General features: G+C 40.8%; 1 protein-coding gene across 2 annotated transcripts in view; it reads right to left on the reverse strand.

The window, feature by feature from the left end:
• The window catches only part of stxbp6 (syntaxin binding protein 6 (amisyn)), a 57,805-nt gene that overhangs the window by 7,363 nt on the left and 24,580 nt on the right, over positions 1-25,862 (reverse strand). Inside the window, exons 3-5 of one of the 2 annotated variants that reach the window (XM_053434781.1) lie at positions 6,383-6,513; positions 6,102-6,267; positions 2,617-2,715 (exon numbers count right to left, since the gene is read on the reverse strand). In XM_053434781.1, coding sequence (XP_053290756.1) covers positions 2,617-2,715; positions 6,102-6,267; positions 6,383-6,513 — 396 coding nt within the window. The remainder of the gene's footprint in view (positions 1-2,616; positions 2,716-6,101; positions 6,268-6,382; positions 6,514-25,862) is intronic. The other variant, XM_053434780.1, reaches the window with a different exon arrangement.

Consider the following 25,862-nt stretch of genomic DNA (forward strand, 5'->3'; position numbering starts at 1 on the left):
GTTGATGATCTGACTAATAAAGTTGAGTGCACCCGCAACAATCTAATTCTAACCAAGTTGATGGTGACCTTTTAAACTCATATTTACATTCAGCTCAACTGTGTGTGATCCATTAAAATGATCTCTGTCTGATGTTCATCTCATCGGCTTCACACTTGAAACATGTGTATTGTTAAAGGAAGTGCAGTGACGGATTTGGTGCAATTGTGACATTTGATGCGTTCAATATTAACAAACTTTTAATAAACAGGCGAGCGGCGCTCTGTAGCAGCAGCGGCTGGGACGCATCAACTTAATTGTGATGCTGTTGATAACGACGACAACGCGTTCACATCAACAACAACGACAACTGATTCCCCAGGGTTCTGCAAGCAGGGGAGTCTCGCTGATCTTTGAATAAACAGGTGAACGGCAGCGATGCAGTGGGGTTCAGGGCCCTGCAGCAGGTCTTTACTGGCCGGCTCAATTACTGCAGGTCAGGTTCAGCCTCACCACGGGCTAAGCAAACCACAGACCCATTCCAAACAGACACGCTTACAACGGGCAGCAGTGCACTGGTTTAAAAATCAATGAAAGAATCACAAGGTACAGGACAAGTACTGAAACTGAAAAAATACCGTAACAATATCAAACTTATTTTGGCGGATGAGTGCATGAGGATCCAAACCGCAGCCTTAGTTGGATTTTGAGTGTTATTGTGATAAAAGAAAATCTTTCAATATATTTTGGATGAAGCTGACAGTAAATGAAATGATCATGGATGCATCAAGGTTATTTTAATGCTTTTTTAGACTGATATTTAACACCATTTCTTATATGACGACATTAAAAATCGTATAAAACATAATTTCAATCTGATTTACGTACAGTTAATTTATCATGCGTAAACTGTTTCCTATGTCTTTAAATACAATAAAGTCAAGTTCAAGTATCATATTTTCAGATGGACTATGTATAAAAGAAGAAAAAAACAGAACAGGCTATTTAATGCTGCTGCAAGAAAACCCCCCGGCTGCACTTGAGTTCATGCAAATCCTGACATTACATTACCTCCATCAGCATATGATAAAACTATAGCAGAGGTTCCAGGGAGGTCACCTCCCTCTGGCAATCCTGATACACACCTAGTATTTCTCCCTAGTCTCTTATCCAATCACTTTCCTTCACATTGTTCCTGCAGTTATTCCCCATACAGTTAATTCACTCTTTCAATGGTCACCCCCTAAACACCTTTCAAAGAGTGCAGTTCTCTCTATATTTCCAATAACACCTTTCTTCCACCATGAAGTATATTATATCCGTAAGTACAGCTTACTGTATATGTCTCATATACATTCAATCAGAGTCTACTAGGCAGCACAATGCTGCACTTTTCATTCCCACCTCCGCAGGCGTAGGACCTCGACTAGTTGAACATTCGTCATCGGCATATAAACCCGGTTGTTAATATAAAATGTGTGAATCAATGCTGAGCTTCAGACAAATGATCCTATAATAACCGGTAAGAAAGCCGTTAGCGTGGAGGCCCCATTACCTTTCTGGCCCCTCTGGCATGATCCACATCTGATTCACTTCTAGTATACTTGTTATTGCATTGTTATTTTGGACGTGTAGCAACTGAATGAAACCTTCAATCTCGTCAAACTGGGAGAAAAGCAAAGAGATCAATCCCCTGAAACTTCTCTGTTAGACGGAAGGTTCAGGCTTTCTTCCTCTAGACCTTTTGTTTAGTCAGGCTTGTTAAAAGGCATCAGCCAGGCACTGATGGAACAAACATGGAACACTCTGTCTTTAATGCACCTCAGCACTGACAGAACAGCAGCTACTAGGTATTAATGAAGAGAAAACTCGGTTCACAGAGCAGATAACATCTGCATCATACAATACACTGCTATCCATCATTAGAGTCTTAACTGAAATTCAATGTTATATATTTTTAATTATATCAGGAAGTATAGAGAAGTAAGAAATCACTCAATCAACCTTCTATCAAAGTGTGAATTACCTCTGCACATTCAGTGAGGAAGGAGGACAGTGATCACAACTCACAATCCCTTCCAGCGTGAACTGAACCACCACAGTGCTCACACACACACTCTCACACACACAGGGGAAATGCTGACCCTTTGCTCACTGGGAGCACACAGAGAGAATCTGTTTGTGTGTGTGTGTGTGTGTAAATTGTAACTACAGCACAACTCTGTAGAATTACCGACACGGGTCGGTTAAGTCCCTAAGAGCCAGGAGCCAAGCCTAAGTTCAGACGTTTGGAAAACTGGAGTCATTTAAAACTTTTAGAAATCAAACTTTGAAGAATGACCCAATTTATTTATAATAAGACTTTCAAATGTTTCTTATAGTACTACTTAACAAATTGCTGCTGCTAATCTCAGTTGGAAATCTGGTGCCCCTTGTACATATCTCCCATTTCCTCAACTTGCTCTCCATAGATCACAATAGTTAAAATTATGTATTTCTAAAAGGTGGCACGGTCTCTTCTCAAACTTAGGAATCATCACTTGATATAAGGACATTTTATTGGTTTAATTTGAATAATTCATCATGTTTTAGTAAGGAATCATTGAGTCCAAGTTGTTTTGCAAACCCTTGTCTTACCTTGTCTTAGCAGGTGCCCGTTGCGGGAAACAAATTCTTTCCTCTTTCTGTTCAAATAGACCTTGCAACGGAAAATGACTGAATCTACAGCTCGGTCTTCTGCGGTGAGAAAATATTAACAGTCATGGTCAGATTGGATGTTTACAACAGGATATGGTTTTTGAAATTAGTGCAGACGGGTTATTGTTTTGGGATATAAAACCACAAGTTAAAGGGTTCAGTTCTTTGTAATTGTCATGCAATTATCAAACTGGTTACTGTTATATAATTCATCTGTTGGGTTAAATGTTTATTTTACAGTGAAACGTATATAAATGGTTATTTTATGTTCAGGAACTATAACTAGTGATTCAATCCTAGTTATATCAATCAATTTTGTTCACAACACACTGAAGTAGTCTTAAACCAAACACTCTCCAAGAATGTCATTGACAAGTTTGCCTCAATTGTAGATTTGAAAGGATCCACTTATCTTAGTGAATTAAATTTCAACCTTGAATCTAACATGTTTTATTGAAATTGCTTTGCCTATCCAAATCAAATGCTTTATTGTTCTAATATATATGTTCACATTTTGATATTTCAATGATTTTTTTTACATGATATGCTAATAGAATATTCTGTTCGTATTACCAATCTACATATTACAGCACAAACCCTGATTATGACATCAATGTGTCATTAAATCCTCTAATGTCCATTTTTGCAAAAGCTGCAACTTTATTTTTCCCTCTTGTTTACATCAAGATCATGTGTCACAAAGCAGCTGACCATGTCAATGTCGCAAACTGTTTGAAAACTATAGGATGCTATACTCCGAATCAGACATACATCTACATCATACCGGTCAGGTCGGAATACTCCAAAGATCGTAATCTGATCATTACTTATTCAGAGTATGACCTTATCTGGGTTAAGTTTCGGAATATTGGTGTCAAACTGTAAAAAATCAGTGATGAATCACATTGACTACATGGCCGTTGCTTGCAGTCAACTTTCATTTTCAACTGAAGATGGACAGGATCTTGTGGAGGCAGCCTGGGAAAACAGATCGAGATGAGGCGTGTGAAGAGCCGAGCTGCTGGCACTGAGGACATCGTCAAGTTTTAACATCCCCAGTTCAGACATGTATGAGCCGTGTCCCGTCCTGAGAGATCTGTCACTTGGCAGTAACATCCGCTACATTAATCATGTGCTTGTAAACTTGAATGACAACACATGTTTGTCTTCCAGGGACTTTGCACTGATTTGCACATCTTAATTTCTCTCTCCTGAATTAACCATGTATGTTGTTATCTTTTCATGCGACGGCCATCCTGGGATGTTTTCTCTGCAGGTAGAGTCTCCCACAGTTATGGTCCCACACCTGAGCAGCGGCATGAGTTTTGTTTTGCACTGGTGTGAGACTTAAACTGGAGTAGACACAGATGGCTTCGGGCCAGAATCCTCACTGTTCCTCTTGTCACAAAGTGCGGGGGGGGGGGACTGTCAACTTTTTCATCCGTCTCACGCACAGCTTCCTCCACACACACACTGGGAGCCAGGAGATTATTATCAGATCATCACCCTGAAGGATTTCCAGCATGGTGTCAATAGCTAGATCAGTAGATGATGCTACAAACCCTGTTTCATGGACCTTAAACGTGTATTTTAAAAAGGACATTTTCGTGCGTAAATTCATCGATATATTACGGGGCTGTGCTATGTGCCTGATAATCATCTATGACCTGTGAAGTTGAAATAACAGTGTAAGTGTAATTTTCAGATCTACCGGAGGCGTTTGGATGATGTGGAACATTTACACTGAATAATCCCTCCCACTCCAAAGACCCCTGGGTTCCGTGCTCTCCCCGACTCCACTTCCTTCCCACCTACACACTAACAGGCCACATTGTGCACCAGGGGTACGTAGTCCCACATGGTCGGGGTCTGTGGAGTAGGAGGGAGGTCAAGGCAACGTAACAGGATAAGAAGGAGAGGCAACATCTCTATCATGAATGGTCAGATAGTGGGATCCCACACACAGGCTAAGGAAAAGAGCGAAAGCCGATTTGACGGTAATTATAGTACCACACACACTCTACTACTTTATAGACCATACAGTGTATTTTCCAGATTTACTCTATATTACAGGTTACTTTTTCCTCATTACTTTTTAGACATATATCTTAGCTGTCGTAAATACTGTATTAGATGTATTTTAAATACTTTAGTTTACATTTATTTCGAAATATATTGTAGTATAATGCACATTTTTACATCTTATTTTTCACATCGCTATGTATATTTCTTTTGTTTTTGTATCATAATTCTCTAGATCTGTACATATTTCCAGTCTATTATAACAAACAAAACACAATTATCCTGGAGATAAATTAAATATTTCTCATTCGAATGATAAAAAATACTTTCCAAAGCTGAGGCATCACCAAGAAATCCCTAAAAATATTTATTTTGCCTAAAGAGTGACAGCTTTATCAAAAGCGCACATTTTCAATATCAATTATTATTAATTCTACGCATTTCTCACAGTGAAATGTAATTTTTTAGTGATACAGTCCAAAGTTTTTTTAATCTTGTAAAGCAAACATTTTCTTTTCTATTTCCACTAATTGATTCCTGTCTGTCGGGCAGATGGACAACCTGCAGGCGGTTATGGGTTTTCCATAAATAATTCCATGAACAATACAACAGGTTGACTGGTGCTCATAGATGAGGGCTGTGGGGGGGTAAACAGATCAATATCTGATCAAGCCACGCAGCAGGCTGCCGTCTCTACTGGGTTGCACTGCAGCAAAAAACAAGACAACTCTTCACCTACCAGGTAAACAAATCCTTTGCAGCCAGGATATCACCAATTATGTGGTTTTACATTTCACTCGTCCGACCAGTTTGGGAATCGGTTTTGTTTGGACATGTTTGCTCAGCGTGTCTCCACTTACTCGTCGAGGTTAGCTTTGGACTGGCTGCTTCTCCTCAGTCTCACAGATTTAATATCAGTGTCAAACAATGATTAAAGGACAGCACTCCAATGTTAATCAAAAGGGTGGAAACCAATCAAAACAAATGAGTCTCACACTTCAGACACACACGGCAAAATATTAAAGTCACATATATTAGAGGATAATTATTGCTTAGTGTTGTAATTTCTCTGTGCTGTAAAACCAGTCGATCTGGGTCAACCTGGGTTTTGAGTCACCGCTGATGCATTTTGTTGGGCATCCTCGTCGACCTCACTTCGACAGAGCGCTCAACAGATGCTGTGTACGAGCGAGTCAGCATTTTAATATGCATTTTCATACGCAGCAGCAGGTGCCGGTTGTCATCGTGCATAATCAGATTCGGGCTGGCTTACAGCACAGTGTGACAGCAGCGAGTCACTGCAGAGCCACCGTGTTATCAACAGGGATATCAACCCAGAGCAGTGGAGTGGAGGGGAGGGGAGGGGGGGGGGGGGGGGGGGGGGGCTGTTTAAACGGTCTTACCCCCCAGCAGTTTGGACTGACAGTTGATGAACTCTGGTTTCCCTGCCGAGCAGTAGCGCTGGCAGGTGTGGTGGAGGATCTGGATGAAGGTGCACTTCTCTCCCGCTGAGCCGGCCACCCACTGGTCGAAGGCATTTTCAAACATCATGTCAAACTCAGGACAGTCCTAGGAGAGAAACACAGTGAGAGGGTGGGGAAAGTTATTTAGTCTCCATGGATCATCGAGGCAACTAATCAGCAAAATAAATACCAGTGGCTGAGAGGAAGTCAAAGGGACGTACTTTGTTGGGGTCGATGCCGTTGACCTGCCGTAGCTGGTCAATCGTCCACTGTGACCTTTTTATGAACGCAGAGGATCCTTGAAACTGCTTCACCTTGGTGATGGATAAGTGGGAAGGTTTCTTATTCGTCACTGTGGAAACAAAAGCAAGAAAACACACACCATGAGAATGCTGCAGCAAGAAAACACACCTACATTGAATTCCAGAGAACGAGGTCTTTGTGTAACTGCTTCAGATAACATGCAGACGTGTAAATTAGGATGAATGTGATAGTTTGAGTCACGAGATGAGGAATATTAAGAGACACGCAAAAAGGAATAAGCTTCTTTCTGTGGGCGGCAGAAACAAAGGGATCCATTAACAAAGGACAATTCAGTTTTGGTGCCAATATCAACAAAGACCCTGACACCATTCCTCATGAGAAGACAAAACCCTTACACATGGATTTGGCTTTTGCTGTCAAACTGCTATAATCGTATATATGTTGTGTGATGAATATCTGTTGTATTTCAGCTAAGTAAAGTAAATATTTCTACACAACAGGTTTGAAGAACACAAACACTTGTATTGCTCCTGTCTAAGTACAAACAGCAGAGTGGTTTTATACAGTGCTGAGCACAACTCATTAATCTCCACAGAAGTGATGTATTTCCTCCGCTGCACTGCTGACTGGATCTTAAGTGGCAAACAAATTACACATTCAAGCATCGAGGAACTGGCTTTAAACAGCTCACTAATAATGACAACAACAAACTGGGGTGAAACATTGTGTTTCCATTGAAAGGATTAGGTATTGCATAGGTTATCAGTTGGTGCGTTCACAGGTTGTACAAACATAATGGTGAGTATTTTGTGCGTTTCAGGAAAAAAAGTGCAGCAAAAAAGTTAATATTCTTACTATGAATGGAATGCTTTGCAGACAGATAAGAAAATATGTACGTTTATATCTACTAAATCAGAGAAAGTAAATTGTTGTTCCTTGTTCCTTGAGAAACCATCTAATGGAAATTGCTGTTTTTGTTACATGTCATACAAGTGTTTTTTGATATGACATTGGTTTTTACTTCTTATTCTTAAATATCAGAAGACAAAAACGGGTTTAGAGAGGTCCCTGTGACCTTGACCTTTGACCATCAATCACCAAAATGTAATCAGTTCATCTCAGAGTCCAAGTGAACATTTGTACCGAATATGAAGAAATACCATCACGGTGTTCCTGGGATGTCGCGTTCACAAAGCCAAAAATAAATAGGCGCATAAAGTCAAATATTCATGAATAACTAACAAGGCTCTTTTTCAGCTGCCAATAACTTTCCTTGGATTTTTCACCTTCTGTCCACTGAACTCATCACTTTGTCCTCAACTTGACCACTTGTTTCCTGGAACTGAATATCCATTCTCGACTCTTCCTATATAGATATGACCCCCGACCACGTATTTACAGATCATCGCGGCTCGCAGCTGGATGTGTGTGCATCTGGACACTGAACCCTTTTGTCTTGCTCAGGGGCAACGTGCTCCTGTGTTGCTTTTTTAACCCCGGCAGCGAACCTCTGCTTCCGCTCTCTCAACTCTCTCTCTCTCCTATATTTGCCGTTGAGTCATCTCAGACAGAAAAGGGAAGTGTCCGGGTCACTTTCACTGCTGCTGCCCCACACTCGGCCTCTCATCTCTCCGAAAAACACGGCCATCCTGCCAGCTGTCATGTTTTATTAGGGCCTTTTGTTCAGGGTCGCTTTGTGAAGGCTCCACCACACCCGTGATTGGATTTAAAAAAAATATAGATAGGGGGCTGAGTGTTACATCAGGTGATGCTTTCAGTAAGTGAACTCCCCTGAGAGGAGGAATGTTTGGATTTCTTTTGTGTATCCATTTAGACAGCTGCAGTTAATGCTCGAGGTGCTGCGCCCAGGTTGCAGGGTGGAACAGACAAAGGCAGACAGATACAGTACAGGCAGACTGGCAGATATACTTCCTTTTCTTTTTTGATTCCCTTCTTTGAGGATTTATTTTTATTCAAGCCGACAGCCACAGCCATGACAAACAGATGAAGTGAGTGATCAGAGCTGTCTCGGGTCACACAGTAGGCTAATAGAAGAAAGACCATGACAGCTGCATCTAATGAACCGGTGTGTTGAAGGAAAGACGTCCCGAAACTGAGGTCAAGGAATTCACAGCAAGAATAACTTGTCTTTAAGCCACATTCACGGCAGATGATTGACTAATGCACAGATCTACACTCTCTGAAATGATCTGGTAGAAAGTGGTTGGTAGCTGAGAGGTAAAAGACACGAGAGAGTAGGAATTCATCAAGTAACCATCTCTCTCTTAGATGTGAGCCTCACCACCAACTTATCCTTCCAGAATCATCCCAGTACCAAACTGTACAGCGCCGAGAATCTGGGGAAAATCGTACACAATTAATTTACGTTTGTTTCAAACAAAAACTGCTGCAGCCAAAATTACAAATAGTGAATGTTCTGTATTTTTGTATAATTAATCTACCAATTGTTTCAGCCCAGCACGATGTCAGCTATGTGATAATGATGTGATCTCCCATCCAAGCCAAATATGCCAGGCTGCATACTGAACCTAGAATTACTGCTACCAACAAGTTAAATCTGCATATACTTCCTTTCTGGACTGATATCAGGTTAACGTTACCTTTGAACACTTACACTAATCAATACATTTTTGATTCTGAAGAGGCTCCCAAAGGCCAGTTTTGAATTATCATGTTCAAGACAAAAAAAAGTTTATACAAAATCTGAAAGGAAACCGAACTGAAATTATGTAACAAATTTGAAGATTCTTTCGGGAAAACGTTAAACACCCCAGCACGGAGGCATGAATACAGAAACAGTGATTTTACGATAAGCTGTACTCATGGTTTATTGGTTGTAATTTTTACTTTCAACCTGGAGCATATTGTAGAACATAATAGATGAAAAAATAAATTCAGGATAATAAATGAGTGCAAGTGAGAGAGGCTTAGAGAGAGACGTCGCTGCATTAGCATATTCATCACAGGCTCCGTGGTGAGCCTGCCTTTTGAAACAATCACAGCAACTCCAGGATTAGAACAGTGGAGAACTGGCATGAAACACGAGAAACTCATCACTGCTCACATGGGGAGAAACATTCACTGCACCAAACTTTAACATTTCTCTACTATATATGTGACTATATCTCTGTGGAAGTGACATGGCGGCTCAAGGACAGAGCTTAATTGTCAACACATCATCGCTGAGGTCTTAATCAAAGTGCCAGACGCCCTCCAGAGCCTCGGAAATCTATTTCATATTCAGAAGTTAACTCCCACCTTGTCTGAGTAGCTTCCCCCGACATGTTGATCAATTACTGAAAGTTAGGAGAGCTCGCCTTATTGAAACAGCAATCAGAGATGTGCCCTGAAATTAAACCTCATGCTGCTTTCACAATTAATAGAATCACCGAGTGACAGTGAGTGCAGAGGAAGAACCCGTACTATTTAGGCACACATCTAATCTAGATATAGTGGTCCTGGTTTTTTGTTATATTTTTTTCTTTTCAAGGGAATGATGCTTCGATTTAAAAAAAAAAAAAAAACGTATTCATCCGCAATGGGGATTATAATTTGATGATTTGCATTGTTTTATTATGAGCGGTCACAATCCTTATAAAAAAAAGTCACATTGAGAGTCGGATTCACCGAACAAAGTTTGAACTCTTCTAAAAAATAAAGAAGTATTTTCTCTTTTTGTTCGTTAACTGAAATGGATATAATATGATTACTTCTACACTGAGGATACAACTCAAACAATTTGACTTCACAATCCGAAAACGTAATAAACTCGAGAATGATCACACACGAGTTATCACTACATCATGTATGAAACAAGCCAAAGACCAGGACCACTGAGAGGCTGCCAGGGGCCATTGTTTCCACGAGGGCCGGCTGTCAGAGGAAGGCCACGCTGGGGTTCCTGTCCTGCTCCTTTCTCATGCTCCGATGGTGACATGCTCTCACTTCCTCCAGTGGATCGGTCGCTTGTTGTGCTTGGCGGTGAGAGAGCTCTGCTCCCTGAAGGAAAAACGCAAACTGTACCATTCACATACTGGGGCCGCCACACATGAAAAAACATTCTCAGGGTCAGCTTTGCCCCGAGGGAAGTTTCTAATACTTGTGGAAGTTACGAGAGAAATGTGAGCACCGGGGGGATTTCTGGCAAAAACAGTACTGACACAAATGATCATGTGAGAAGCGTGCAGGGTGTCGATTTTTAATGCATACAAGAATTTGTGGAAATGTTGAATTAAACACTGTGAAAACATGGATCATCTGGAACAACTGTGGAATGTATGGAGAAGTATCTGAGCTTGCCAGAGACACCGTGAATGGCTAATAAAATCTGAAGAGGGACCACCCACGAGGGCAAAACATTAATAACTTCCTTTCCCTCGTATGATACAACTTAATCCTCATAGTCAACACTGTCGCTTATCAAAAAATCTACTTACGCGAGCTATAAATATGATATGCATCAACATTGTCGGGCCATCCGAGCAGAGATATGAAAATCCCCTACCAGGGAATAACAATAGATCACATCAGATATGGAAGATGACGTGTCACTGCGCTGGTGGGGAAGTACACTGGTGCTCTTGGAATCACTGGTTGTTTCAAGTTTTTATCAATTTAAAAAACCTAGCAGATCTTCTATTTGTATCACATGTTCTGATCAAGCTTAAAATATAAAAGTATGTTTACCCATCTGCCCTACTTCATTTTACAGCCTCTATCTCAACCATGTGGGTTAATGATCTCTCGACAAATCAGACCTCTTCAGTCACTGGGCCCCTTTGCTCTGACATCAAGTAGACACCTGAGAAGCAGAGGCTGAAACCGAGTCACTCTCATACAGGAAGAGAGAGAGAGAGAGAGAGAGAGGACGGTTCACATGCGGCTCCGGGTCGCCGCCTGTTCACCATTAACAGGCTTTTGAAGCCATTTGGATATTGTTAAGATAGTAGGAAATGTTAACGGACAAAGCGCTTGGCCACCAGATCTGTTGTACTGTAGTCTGTTTGGCTTGGCCGACGCTCTCCCTCCATTGTAAAATGGGAATGCTCTCGAGGGATAGATCATACGTGGTTGCACAAACTGAACAGATGAGGCCACATCAGTGAGTTTAGTGCAGAGTTCACGTGAGGAAAAGAGTTCGCACAAGACTTTCATCTCAGGCAAAGAATGTGTTTCGCACTTTGTGGAATCACTGGAGTGGTTATCAGTGGAGATGAGGCTCTTAGGAAGATGTATTCTGCACATTTCATGTCCCCATCTCTTGAGGCAACAGCCTGAAAAGATCACCTGCATGTGGGCAACAGAATTTAAAACCCCTATCTTGCAAGGTAAACATCCAAACAGTTTCCCTTCCAGGTTGAGTTCTGCAGCTTGTTATTAGCGCTGTCGTGTGAGAGCATGTCTAACCCTTTTCTCCGTCTGGGCCTATGATTACAGGTCTATTTTAAAGCTGCCCCCACTCTGATGGAGCAGGAACACACTGTTATCTCCAGAAAGAAGCTGTCACTGGGATGAACCACAGCACTGGCTAGACTGGCAACAAGAACAAAGGCCTCCACAGTCTATTCACTGGTTGGAGAACACAGTGGCTGCTGTGTACACGGCCTCGCGAGGCAGGATGGTGCAGAGGCAAGGCACCACAAGTCAAAAGGGAGTGTATATAGCCTGGTGGATAATAGCTACAGACACCATTAGCTGAACACAACAGCAGAGTTACAATGGAGCAATGCACAGCTGCACAATACAACAATAAATTCTGTTCCAAGATAATAACACAATGCAATAAATCTGAGTTAGACAAGCACTATTGTGTGGTATATATATATATATATTTATTGATTTATCTTTATTAACTTTTAGTTGGACCGTCATAAAGTTCAAATGAATCCCAGATGCCTAAATATATTTTATCCATGAAATAGATTTTAGTCAGCGAGAAGCAGACGGTAAATATCTGACTTTCACTTTAATCAAGATCAAACTGCTTTTAGATTTGAAATGACATGTTTGATAAACTCTTAACAGAAACCAAAAAAAAAATATTCTTTAAGAACTGAGCAAGACATTAAAAAGAAAAGTTCATGTTTTTGGGGTTATGCCACCAATGAGTGTATTTGAACTTTTGAAGTAAAAACAACAATCATGCACCACTGAGGTTACTGCTAATGGTTATTAAAATGACTATAAGACCAGGAGACTAGATATTATGGTTGAAATCTTAATCTACCAATAAAACAAAACTTATCTTGTGCATTTATATTTGAATTAACTTGTGGATGAAGCAGCATTGATAATCTCATGTTTAAGCTTTACACTCAGAATGAAAACTAGTTTAGACTCATTGAGGATCTAGTGAAAGTCAGTTCCTTTATCCGACCGCATTCAAACAGTCAGAATTCAAAACCCCAAAATGATTTTGAGAGCATAGCTGCCTTTTTGCCTCGGGTCACATCTGTTATCCATCCAATTATAACACTCACCCAAGGACAACACATTAAAAGGATTCTGGAGGCTTGACAAATCGTGGGGGCGTCAGACATCCAAAAACGAAAACTCTCATTTGACACAACAGAGCTTTTTTAAGTGGAGTTCAAACCAAAGGAAGTCAGATATGGTTAAATTAAAAACTGTGTCTGCAGTGAAATATTCATCAGAGTTCATGTTTTGGGTTTTAAACATGTACTTTACAGAGTCTATACTGTGGGACATGAACCAAATGTAAGCGATCATGTTAAATATGTGGTAATTCTTTAAGTCAATTCCTACTATAGGCACAGTATCGTATATCATTTGTGGTGATGTATTAAAAACGTTTTTTTACCATTTAATTATTAAACCTTTTTTTGGCTTTAATTGAATCATAAACTTTCTTCTCAGCTACTAAACTGTATCACTGTGAGACTATCTCAGCTACAATTCGGTTATGGGGACGATAAGATGCTCTGTTGACAGTTTATGCTCAAATACAAACACGCGACGGATCACTCTGACATTTTGACATCCATGTCTGTCCACACTCATAATATACTGTATGTAGGGGCTATAGGAAGGAATTTAATAAAAAGGTATTAAGCCTGCAGCAACGGATGTTTCCTGTGGTTGTGTAATAATCAGAACGGTAGTTTGTGAGAAGAAGAAAAAAGAGGAGGAGAAGGTTAAGAGGGAGAGGAGCCTTTTAAACAGCTGTGGCACAGAGGTAAGATGGAGAGAATCTGTTGAGCAAGTTTGCTAGTTGAAATCTTCGACATCCCCAGGAGTTGTGAATGATAACCCCCCACACCCCCCCACCCCTCTAAAAGATAGAGCAATGTTGTGAAATAGAGAAAAAAAATCAAAAATTCAACCAAATACAAAAATAAAGGGTAGATTTAGTCTTATAGCAAGTGATAAACAAGTTCAGACCCACAAGCACAGAGAACATGTAATCACTATGAAAGAGGAGCAATCAATCTTCCACGAAGAGAAGCAGAAGAAAAAACTTCATCACCAGACGCGGAGGGAGAAAAACAATCCCACTGTTCACGGAGTGAAGTTTCTCTGTCTCATCTTGCCTCCTGCTCCTGTGCACAACCGAGGAGGAAACACAGGCTCTATTGTGACGCCTGTATTCCACATGATGACCCGCTGGGCTCGTCCATCAGCCGGTGCCTGGTGAACTATTCAGGCTGGGCCCGAGTGCACATAGTAGACATTCCTCTGGAGCCGGAGTCCTTGGATACGGGGAAATATTTAATTTCACTGGGGCACTGACCTGAGGCTTCTCCCCTACTGGGAAACTATGGGATGGAGTTAATACCTTACTGCCTGTCTAGGCTCCCAAAGGGCCAAGTACACTCTGAACCGATTGTGTTTTTTCACGACTTCCTCATTTACATAACGTCTTTATTGCTCATTGATCGGCATCACTAAACTTCTATATTCCACTTTGCAGGGCAAAAGTGAGCAATAAAAAAAAAGGAAAGGTAAATATATGTATGTAAACTATCATCAGGTCATTCAATTCCATAGTACTAACTCAAGTTGGTGCGGAAAAAGATAAACAGCATACAAAGCGTGTTGTATGTACGTGTGAATACAAGAGAACCTGATAACATCCCAATCTGGATATCATCACGCAACAGCTTAGGCCTGTATTTCAAACAGTCCAAACAAGGTGCATTCCTCAACACTTACTTCTTCAGCATGATCTAAACTGATGAGCCCGGACCAGAAATCCTCCAACCGCAAACAACCTCCGTGTCAAAGCCGGGTCACATGGAGTTTGACAGAACTTGTTAGTAATGTGCAGGTTTGGGTGGAGAGATGGATTTTGCATTCAGAAACACGCCCTCCCTGTTTTACCGTAATCCAGAGACATCTCTTTAGAAAGTACCTCAAAAACAACTCGTTCATTATGTCATTCTTCCGCTAGCCTCGAACCCAACTGGGTGTAATACATCCCAACGCTCCATTATACACGGTCAGTTTAGAAACACAAGAGTACTCATCTATCGACTGGGTGGTCCTTGATGTTTGCAATCGAGGAAATGCAACCGACTCATCGACCGTGGCCCTAATTTAATCCATTACCCCCTCTACTTTAAACTGTTCATTGCAATTGCCGAAACGTCTGGCGGGGTTGGAATGAATACCGGTGAGTCATCCGAGTTAATTCTACCTTAAGCTTTCAAAAGTGAAATCAAATGATGAATCAAAGCGTTGCATCTCAGGCGTGTTTCCAGATCGCATTTCCTGAGCCCATCTGTTCTGTTTTACACAAGGTTTAGTGAAGCGCTGTCTGTTTGCAATATCGAAGGCGAGAGACACGGATTAATATTGCACGGCCCTCTGCTAACGCTCAAGAATACATATCGCTCTTCGGTTTGAAACAAGCCTTAAGAAAGGAAGACAAGTTTTCAACGTAATGGTCGTGAGAGGTAAAGTCAGAGAACGATATCATATTTTCAGGGACGAAGGTGGCAGAAGACAGTTTCTGAATAGCAAAGAAAAGGATTCCATGTAGAACTCTGTTATATGGGGGTTTGTTCTTCCAGCTTTCTATGCACTGTTTACTTTTTACAGGATTAGGCCAAAACAAAAACATTGCTATTGCTATTTTTTATTTATTGCTGCCATTTCAAGGGACTTGCAGCAGTCAAGAGGAAAACTCCTATAAAAAAGCACAATAACATCTAATAGTTGCTTTTGTGTGTGTGTAGATATTTGTGTGTGTGTGTGTGTCAGGGATTGAGCGAGGGTCACATTCACAATTCTCATCACGTACTGTATAAACACACTTTCTCTGTATTGCAAGGAGATGTCAATATTTCATGTGGCGTATATAGAAGTTTCGCTCAGTAAAAAGGAATTAAGTCAAACTCCTGCAGTCTACAGCTCTAATCCGCCTGAGAACTAACCTTTAAGTCATACTTACAAGCACCATGCACTCAGAAAACATGAGAAATAATCTTCAAGGTTGATTAAAGATTGAACCTTCACTGCTACAGCTGCCATGAAAACTTTCTTTGAGCAACATTCGTGAAACAGCAGAAACTGCTTGGGGATTACGACGTATGCATAATGTCAGGGTGCGTGGTAGATGTGGCATGTGACCCATGAGGGACGGTAAGGTGAGTGAGGACTCCTCAGCAAGGCCCTCCTCCAGAAATTAGACGCCAGCTCTGATCAGGCTTTCTGCTTTAGCGATCGAAGTCTCCTTTCGTGGACTATATCGATTGGAATTACACGTTGTTCCCACAAAATGCTTTTTTCAATTCAGTTAAAGTGCATCAGGGAGGTTTTTCCTTTGCAGGGTGCACAGTGTGATCAAGGTCTTGAAGCTAAATCAACTGAGCCACACATGACATTGAACAAAAGATGCATTTGTGCGCAGGACATTTCAACGAGGGATTGGAGAAGCAAGCGAGTGAATTAGTTTTGCCGTGAACAAATTCGGTGCTACCTCTGGTGATGCCAATATTCTGTCATGGATAAAATGAGCCTGGCCCGACTAAAGACCAGTTTCCTCCAGTTGTGATTAATAAACTGCTGTTTTCACTGTCTGAGCCTCGTAGAGTGAGCGGCCTGGACTTTGATGAGCAGTCGTCACTCGTGGAAAGCACTGGTACAGAACAGAAGGCTCAATTAAGTGTGCTTCTTAGGGGACAACACCAAAGCCCAGGAGTTATTACAATATCATTTTGAATTGGTTCCTCTGCACCAATTGCAATTATATAAATAACAAAACACTAACTATAATAATAGGTACCTAGGGCCTAATTATTTTATGCCTCTGCTGGATATATTTCCCCCCCTTCATAGCAGCCGCTTATGTACAGATGACATAACCTGATCTCAAAGATGACTCAGTGGTGACAGATGTGTGCAATTAGAGGCCTTGTTAAAGCACATGTGCAGTATATTAAACTGGAAGATGATGATTAACTAAGGGATAGGTCCCAAAATGATGTGTATAGTAGTAAAAGGCTAGTGGATAGTGGAAGATTATCCAAGACGTGAGGGTCACACTCATTTCATTTAGACTGTTTAAATCCATTAGAGCTCAGGAACATTTGATGAAAGCAGGAGAAGGAGAGGAGCTGAAATAATTCATTGCATTACAAAGGAGTCACGGGAAAGAACATATATGGGGTAGGCCTGACCACATAGGTGTATACATTTGTATGTAGAAAACATATTCATGCAGTTAAACAAACATTCTGCACAACCTGGATTTCTCTAGTGAAGTTAAGGATTACTCCAAATGTAGTCTAGGCTTTGGGGGGTGTTACACTTTATCTGTACCCTGATGAATGCATGTTGGGTTAGGAAACTTGTGTAATGTAGTGAGAGGGTTTGGAATTAGAAGTAAGCAGTGAGTTGCTGCGCCAAGTGCATTAAGGGGATAAAAGAGTGAAATATCGGAAAGGTTTGCCGATGTCAACATGAACAAACCTGAAATCCAGATCAATACTTTCTTCAAGTATTCAGTAAGGCCTCCAGGCTCACTCACTGGGTGTTTATATTGGTTCTCAGCCACTCTCCACATTGGGGACACCTGAGTGGCTTCTTTACCAAACTTACTCTTCATCTTTAGGAACTTTTGCAGAGGAAGAGAGTTATGCATTCTTGCTGATCGAGGTCCAGGAACAGCAGAAAAGATGACAATGCAAGAGTGAGGTACAGTTCAAACCTTGCTCACTGACAAAACACTACTTATAGGAAACTTTACACAGAGAGAGTTAAGTCTATTTATTTTTCTCCTAATGAAAACGCTAGACAGTTTTGGATATAAACTTTGCTGCCAAGACAAGTTGGCAAAGCTTTGCTCAAGGACTGGAAGAGTAGTGAGCTTAATGCCTTCTGCCAAAAACAAGAAAACCCATGTTACTCTTGGAAGTACTGGTAACTTACTTCATCTCTTATCTTGTTTTTGTAGCTTAAAGTCAAATCATTTACAGTTTTGGAAAGTTTTCCAAAATTTTGAAATGTCAGCTGTTTACTCCTGGTCAGGCTCGTTCAAATAATCTATTGTAAACACAGCCCGGACCAGTCTCTGTAATCTCAGCAGATTTCAAACTTTCGATCTGAGTGAGGGTTTGTGGGTGAGCAAGCAAAACTTCCCCAAAAAGTCGAGTTTCCTGAGCTGAAAGTTCATCTCTGGCGGATCGGAGGGAGTTACAGTGCAACCAAAGTGTGACCAGAGCACAGAGAGGAACGATAACAGCCCCTTGAGATCTGTCACAAAAACAAACACATACGCTGAAGGGGCACAGATTGCTATTCTGCCAGGATGGATCACCAACAGGCAGGAAAGGTTTCATCTGCTCCCTCAGTCAATGAGAGTCCATCTGGTCTTTCCATTAATCATGTAGCAGGAAGCGGGCGGGGGGGGGCTGGGGGTGCGAGAACAATATTAAACCGTGGTATCATTCTTCCTTTCCTTCTTTAGCAGGAAGTGTTCAGCGTCATTCTTTTGTCGTCCATTCATCTTCAAAGTCGGAATTATTTTATCCAAGCTAAAGAGCAAAATATTTAAATAACACCTTATTTGTTCTGATATCATCTCCCACTGATGCAAAAATAGATTTTCATCAATGTGCATGCTTTGTGTGTGTTTGGCATCCCACTAGCACTCAGTGTGTATCGATACAGTGCTGTCAGTGAGCCGGCAGGAGAGCTGAGACGTGCCCTTCATGTGAAATACCAGAGCGGAGCCCACCCAGGGCCTGACAGCGGAGGTCTCAACGGTAGACCACGAGAGCTCCTGCAGTCGGCTGTCACCAGGCCGGCCTCAGCCTCACAGCCGCCTGGAGAGACTGAGATGCCACGGTGCCAGTCCACATCCCGTCTGACCTTTAAATCCTAAATAACGCTAAACATCAAGTTGTGCGACACCTGCTAAGAACAAGTCATGTATGGAAGAGGTGATCTTTATCTATCAACTGCAAAGTTTTATAAAACTTTACAACTCCATCTTATCTATCTTGGCTATATGACTTATTTCAATATTTATCGATACAATGATTATGCACTGTCTGGCTGTTTAAAAGTCGAAAAAAAGTCTTTAAACTTAAAGAAAGAATAATGTGACATTTATCACATTAATTATCAATATCAGCTAATATGAACATTCTTATATTGATATCAGTTTCTACTCTCTTCTGGAGCTGTTGGTCTTGTAGTATACAGAGTACGCCTTTATATTACATTACTATTTAACAGTATTTAATTTGGTTACCTATTGTACTACATGTGCTATTACTCTGAATCTTTAAAACAAAGTTAAGGTGATACATGTGCACTGAATTTGACCTCAAAGCAAACTATGTGCTCAATCCAGGCAGCATTAGGGGATGAGCAGGAGTGAGGAGGTGATGGAGCCAAAAAATATCATTTTATGACAGCTATATTTTGTATTCCCAGCAACAAAGCTGCTGTGATAAAAATTATCATTTAGAAAACATTTCCCCCGGCTGTTATCCTTTGGCCGTGTTCCCACACTCTGCTGCAGAACTCTGCTCCCCAGTAAATCCATGCATCTGAGACTTTCATGATTGTTGCATTTTCAGATAAATAGAGGGATTTAATGTTCTGTCCAAATTCTAAAGCTCACGAAGGTGATTCACATTCCACCAGATGTTTTGCACTGCATTGTCACCTTGCTCAAATAAAGATTCTTCCTTCAACTTTGTGAAAAATTGGCGTTAGGAAGACATGGTTTCAACTTTATATAAACACAAGGGAACTGATGGAGTGATAACAGACGTACAACACGCATGGCTGCAGCCGTGTGGTCTGAGAGGGCAGATTGACATAAAGGTCACATTGAAATGAGAAATAGCGGGATAAGGTGTCGGCCTTCTGGTGATAACTGAGAGATGTACAATTTATAAAAACAGAGATTCTACGAGCAACCAAAAACAAAATGTGTCAAAATATTCACAAATGACAACAAGATGCTTAAAAGAAAAGTCGATGTTTTCGAACACACAGTAGAAACACTTATTCGATTATGAGGATTATGTAATTATGGCAAGAATGCAAAAAGGTCAGAGTCTGTACTGAGTTCAACCAGCTACAATATTATTTTCTCATTTGTGAAAATCTGTCTGTAATTTAATATAACGGCCAAAAAATTGAACCTATTAGCACCAGATGGATGAAAACAACAAGCAAGTTTCTGTAGTGGTGAAAGCATGGTTAATGTTCGCCGTTATTAATTTAGTCATGTAGTCATGTAAATGAAACTACAATAAAATACTTCAGTAATCAGTAGGGTCACCATGTTACCAGTGTTAATAGGCATTAGGCAAACTATAAACTACTAGTTATCGATACTCAGTCTACACTACAGGTATCAACAAGTGACAGGAGCAGAGTTGACCGACAAAGTGGAGGATTTGGTTTCACGGCAAAAGCTTTATTTGGCTTGAATTTCAGATTTAACCGTAGAGCCAATAGGTGACCTCATCACATAAATGAGGCAATCTGCAAACTTAAATGAAGGCGGCAGTATTTAAAAACTGTCACGTTCACCTGGAAGACAACTGGGCATCACAGGTGTTATGTCAAGGTCACATGTCTTCCCTTGTAAAATATCCACTATAATTGATTACACCAGTTTTTTACACTGTAGCGTCTCTAGTATTCAGTAATTGTGACATTCATCAGGAGGCCATGAACTCCACTAGGATGTTTAGGTTGCTGTGTTGGCTTGATTGCAGTTAATCACTATAATTATCCATACCTGCTTAATAATAACCTGATCAACCCAGGGTTCATTTGGCATATTTCTATTTCCTGTTTCCTGTCAATGCAGCTTCTTGAGTTCATTTCAGTCCAGAAAGTTCTGTCTGACTTGCTCAAAGTGTGGATGGCGGACCTCATAGCATCTCACTTCTTGCGAGGCTCTGAGCTCTCTCATTGAATTTCTCAGTGGCAGTCCCTGAGAAAGGTGTGAGGCGGCGGGTGGGCAGCATATGGTGTTTCTTGGTGTCCTGGTGAGGTTCACGCCAGGCAGGAGCTACCCTGCAGGGAGTGTTGTCCATACAGAGAGGGACTCCAGCTGCTCCTCTAGGTGACCTTCATTACCACAATTAACATGCATGCCACTCACAGGCAAACAGAGCTGCACTGTAAGCATGGGCTGAGAGGAGAGGATGGACGAGGGACATGTCACAAATAAGTTGGGGGGAAATTTGATAATATATGCAAATTAAAATAATCACAACAATAAAGAGTTATTCATAAACGATGATTATTTTCATTAACGGTAAATACCAGGTCAATAACCCTGTTTTATTCAATTTAGGTCATGAAGGAATCACAAACATTACAGAATAACAATTTATCATTAGCTACTAGTTTATTCCATCGACCCTTTTTCACACCTAAAAGTTCGGCGCAGGGTTCAAAACAAGGTTAATGTCTTTCATGCCCATTTAGTTTTGGTTTCACATTGTAATTTATGGAGCAGACTTAAGTCTTCTGTTTGATAAACATACGTCCTGTCATCATCACCCACGTGGGCTGTGTCTACTGATACTTGACATTGATTGGTCTGACATCAGCGTGTTGTCAATATGGCTCTTATGTTCATCAGGTTTTATTTGGTTTTCACTATCCAAAAAAGTGTTCTCACATTGCAAATGATCCGAATTCCTGCCAAGTCCACTTCTTTTTGTCGGACTAAGTTTAGGTTGGCAGCTATCACACATATTATTGTAGTTTGGACTGAACAAAAAGTCCAAAAGTCCAGTCAACAGGTCTTAAATGTCAGGTCTTGTGCTGAAAAAATGAAATATGAGGCACAGTGCAATTTACTGGTTAGCACCACTTACTGTCTGCGTCAGTCAATACAATAAACGAATGTACACACTATGTACTTTACAGAAATGAGATGGGCTGTGCTTATGGAGCTGATGAGCCACTGCACAAATCAGTCAACAGGCAATGCCAGATTTAAAGTTGGACGGTTGGTTTAGATTATCTAAAAGATCCACAGTCTTAGTTACAAACACTGTGCTCTGTGTCACCGAGAATAAAAACATCAATAAGGAGAACGGCTTTTTGTACAACAGCTAATGGGCACTTTATTCAGGAACTTCTGTTTGTTATTCTCAAGCTAATCAATCAAAGACCACAGAGGCCAGACGAGGTGAACCCAGAGACTGTTACCTCCTCCCTCCCTCGGCTCCTCAACACAGACCCATTCATTTAGATGCCTGACCGGGTCCCTTGATACTGAGGCAGGCCAAACCAAACCAATGCTTAATTGGTCAGTGAGCAGTTGTGATATGTGAACACAGAGGAGCAGAATGGCCTCCAACAGTTCTTACCGATCGGGCGCCTGATGGTTAAAGATTATCGAGGGAGCTAATAACGGCGAGTTCATCTGTGGATGTGCTCCAGTAATTCAAGCCGACACATCAGGAAAGAATTGCCTATATTTGAGGGTACATAAAAAAAAACTAGAAAACAGCCATAAATTATCATAACTTATAACAGATATCAAATAAAATCTATGTTTGAATAATAACTACTTCATTATTCATAGCAAATGCACATTTGAGGGTCACAGAAAACACATATGCACATTACAATCAATTTTTTAATTGACCACAATATGCAAATCGTGACCCGAGGTCATATGACACACTTTTTAAAGCCTACTGTGTATGTTCTACTGTCCACTGATCTCAATCCACAGACCGTATTGACATGTTAATAGAAGCCGAGCCAATGTGAAACTGCATGGGTGTTATTCGCTGACGAGAGCTTTGGCTTCCTGTCAACGAGACGCCTCAAAGTCTTACGCCATGCGGTTCCTCCATGAAGCTGTAAGTGACCACATGAACTAACACCTCAGGTCCAACCATTACAAAGGCAACCTTCACCCAATGATCAATAGAGCTAAACAAAATCTGTTTAAGACTTTTCTGTTAAATTAAATATAAATATGTAGATTTCGTCAAAGGGAATTCAAAGTAACAAACCAGCAGAGAACATGCACAGACGTTTACGTTAGGTTAGTATTTGTCTTCCTTCGGTTAGGATCTTGAGAAAGCTCGTCATTATGATAGATGAGAACCAATCTGAGGGAGTCCGGTTTAAAGGAGTAAGGAGATAGAGACCAGACAGATGTTGAATATAAGGTAAAAGTTCAAAGACGTTAAAGTGAAGAACTCAAGACAGGGAAAGATGAACAGATAATAGTTATGGGTGGGATTTATTTTTATCTGTTTAGCCCCCACGTGTTTGATCAGAATCATAGATTGCCTGGAAGGAAATACAGTAAACTTCATATGAACTTTTTATCAATTTAGAAAACGTATTGTAACAACAGCTGGGTCCAGGGTGAAGCTGAAGTCAACTCCATCTCAAGATCCCTTCAGGAAAAAGTTCCTCAAATTCATATGTCATATAAAACCAGAAAATCAGCATGATGTCATCAGCTTGTTGATTAAAGACATTTGCGCGGCAGTATTGTTTTTGTGAGTAGATGCATATCTGATACAGAACTGTGTTTTTGTCAGTTCTTCTAGGTTTATAATCAAATAGCCACATTTTTCTTTATCTGTAAATTCTTATCAGAAAATGCCAAATTCAATTTGGTGTGCTTTTCTATTTTTGGCACCACTTTCAGCCTGTTTGTTCATTTTATGTCCATCGTGAAATTCCACGATTGAAAAACATGTTGAAAAAATGTTTCGCATTCCAAATAATTGTGCAAGATGATGACTCACACTTCAAATGTGATTAAAGAAACTTTTCAAAGGGGGTATTCCGCTTTCAAGCTTTCAAAATGTATTAAACTACACCAATGAAAAACCGGGATCATGTTCCAAACTCCCCCCCCCCCCCTTAGCAACTTACATTATTTGGTTAGAAGAAACAATAAGAGGCCAGGACTAGGATTCAGAGTCAATAGAAATGTCTCATCTGTGACAAATGGGTAAACAAATGGGTCAGGAACAGGGATTTTCATCATTAACGTTTAATCGTTAACCGACATTAAGAAAATTGACCAATTTTGAACTCTTGGTTAATCTGTTAAAAAATCATTGGACATTAGAACCACCTGAGGATGGATTCTCCGCCGTGGGTCTCACATTTGACCTCACACGACTAAGTGGGCCTGGCCTGTGAATGCCCACTGAACTTGTATACATTCTACTTATATCCTCGAAGCTGTATGTACTTAAGGTTCTCTTGCTCGGATTCAAAAACAATAACTCAAACAAAAAACAATAAGTCCGTCCTGTGAGAGACCAAGTTTACCTCGGGGCTCCAAAAGACTTACAGATGTCCTATTTTGAGCTATAAGTCAGTTTAGAGATTTTGTAACATCTGACATGTCCCTGTGAAATGTTTCACTGGGGTGAAAGTCAGCAGTTGCACACTCTCACCCAAGCCAGATGTTGTTTCCCCTTACTGTGAAAGTAAAGCACTCCCTAGTTGGACTGTGACTTATCCAATCAATCTCTTTCTGACTACCTGACTTGACCCTGACGCCGCTCAAGATTTTTTACTGGCAAAGACTAAAATCTTTAGCCAGAAAGCCATTTGTTCTAATCTCACAATGGGCCGGCGTTCATCTGATAACTATCAAAGGGCGGTATTATGGGAAGCTGCGTGAGGAAGAGTGTGTGTTTGAGGGCAAGTGTTATCACGAGTGTGTGCATTTACCAGAAGTGGGTCTGTCGTTCCCCACAAGGTCCAATTACTCAAGCTCAGTAGATTCAGGGCTGTCTCCTTGTATCAAAGCTGATCCACATCTAATGGCCTGATGGACTGAACACGCATTCATCAACAGGCAAACAAACACATTCATACCAGCCAAATAAAACGCTGACCAGTAATGGACCAGTACAGTCTGCACCAGTGGGTGAACTAAGGTGGTCAACCTGACAAACGAGAAAACAAAAGTACACCGGATCAGTATCCTACACTTCAAATGAGTGTTTTGTGGAGCAAGACAAAAATTGGCTGATATGAGCCTTTCCTCAGACGTATCGGTATCTGTGTTTATGTTTGCAACCTACGGGGAGAACAAGCAAACTCCACACGGAAAGACCATGCATGATCTGGGATTCTGACTGGGAACCTCCAGGCTTTTAGAGAATAAACAATGCAGCAAACATGAGCATGTTTATTCTCAAAATTTTACATAAAAAAGTTCATTGTAATTCTACACATCTTAGAATTTAGTGCCACCTTTTTTCTAATGTCTTTAATTGGCTGCTATATCCTTATTGGAATATTTTACAAACGTCCATATCATTCAGGCCTCAAACATCGAATACAAAAACACAACCATAGAAAGATCAATATACATACACATATACATATATCGACTGGTATATTAGAAACAAAACTTTATAATATTGGTATCGGCCCCCAGAAATTCTTATGTATGGTGCTGCCTCACACAGCGCTTTGTGATGCCTCAGGCAGCTCTTTGCTGTCACCACTGTCTATTAATTTCACATTCAGTCACTAGTTTGTTAGTGGCCTCTGAGGGAAAAGGATTAGAAACAGACTAAGTCGGGGATGTGGGGGACTGTTTTGGAACCTGTCCCAATCACTAGCATAAGCACCTCGAACTGTTAAGCACTAAAGCTCCCTCATGTAGACTAAGCCTTGAGTGCGTGTTTCTCAGGGAGCACCAATCATTCACTGTGTTAACTTCCCCACTAAGGTAAGTGTAAAACTGAAGTTGTTATGGATCTGTTGATTGAAGCAGTTGTTTCCTACTTCTCATTCCGAGAACTGCAGCAGCACCTTGTCTTTAACAGCAGACAAATACCATGCTAAAAAGATAAAGTGTAAAATCTGACTCGTCTTGTGAGACTGCGGCTTGACTCAGATCTGCTTGGAAGGCAGAATTCCTTCCTTGGTTTCGGAGCAGTAGATAAATCCACCCTCCCTTTAAAG

The sequence above is a fragment of the Pleuronectes platessa genome, chromosome 11, assembly GCF_947347685.1.
Source record: "Pleuronectes platessa chromosome 11, fPlePla1.1, whole genome shotgun sequence".
Taxonomy (NCBI): Eukaryota; Metazoa; Chordata; class Actinopteri; order Pleuronectiformes; family Pleuronectidae; genus Pleuronectes; species Pleuronectes platessa.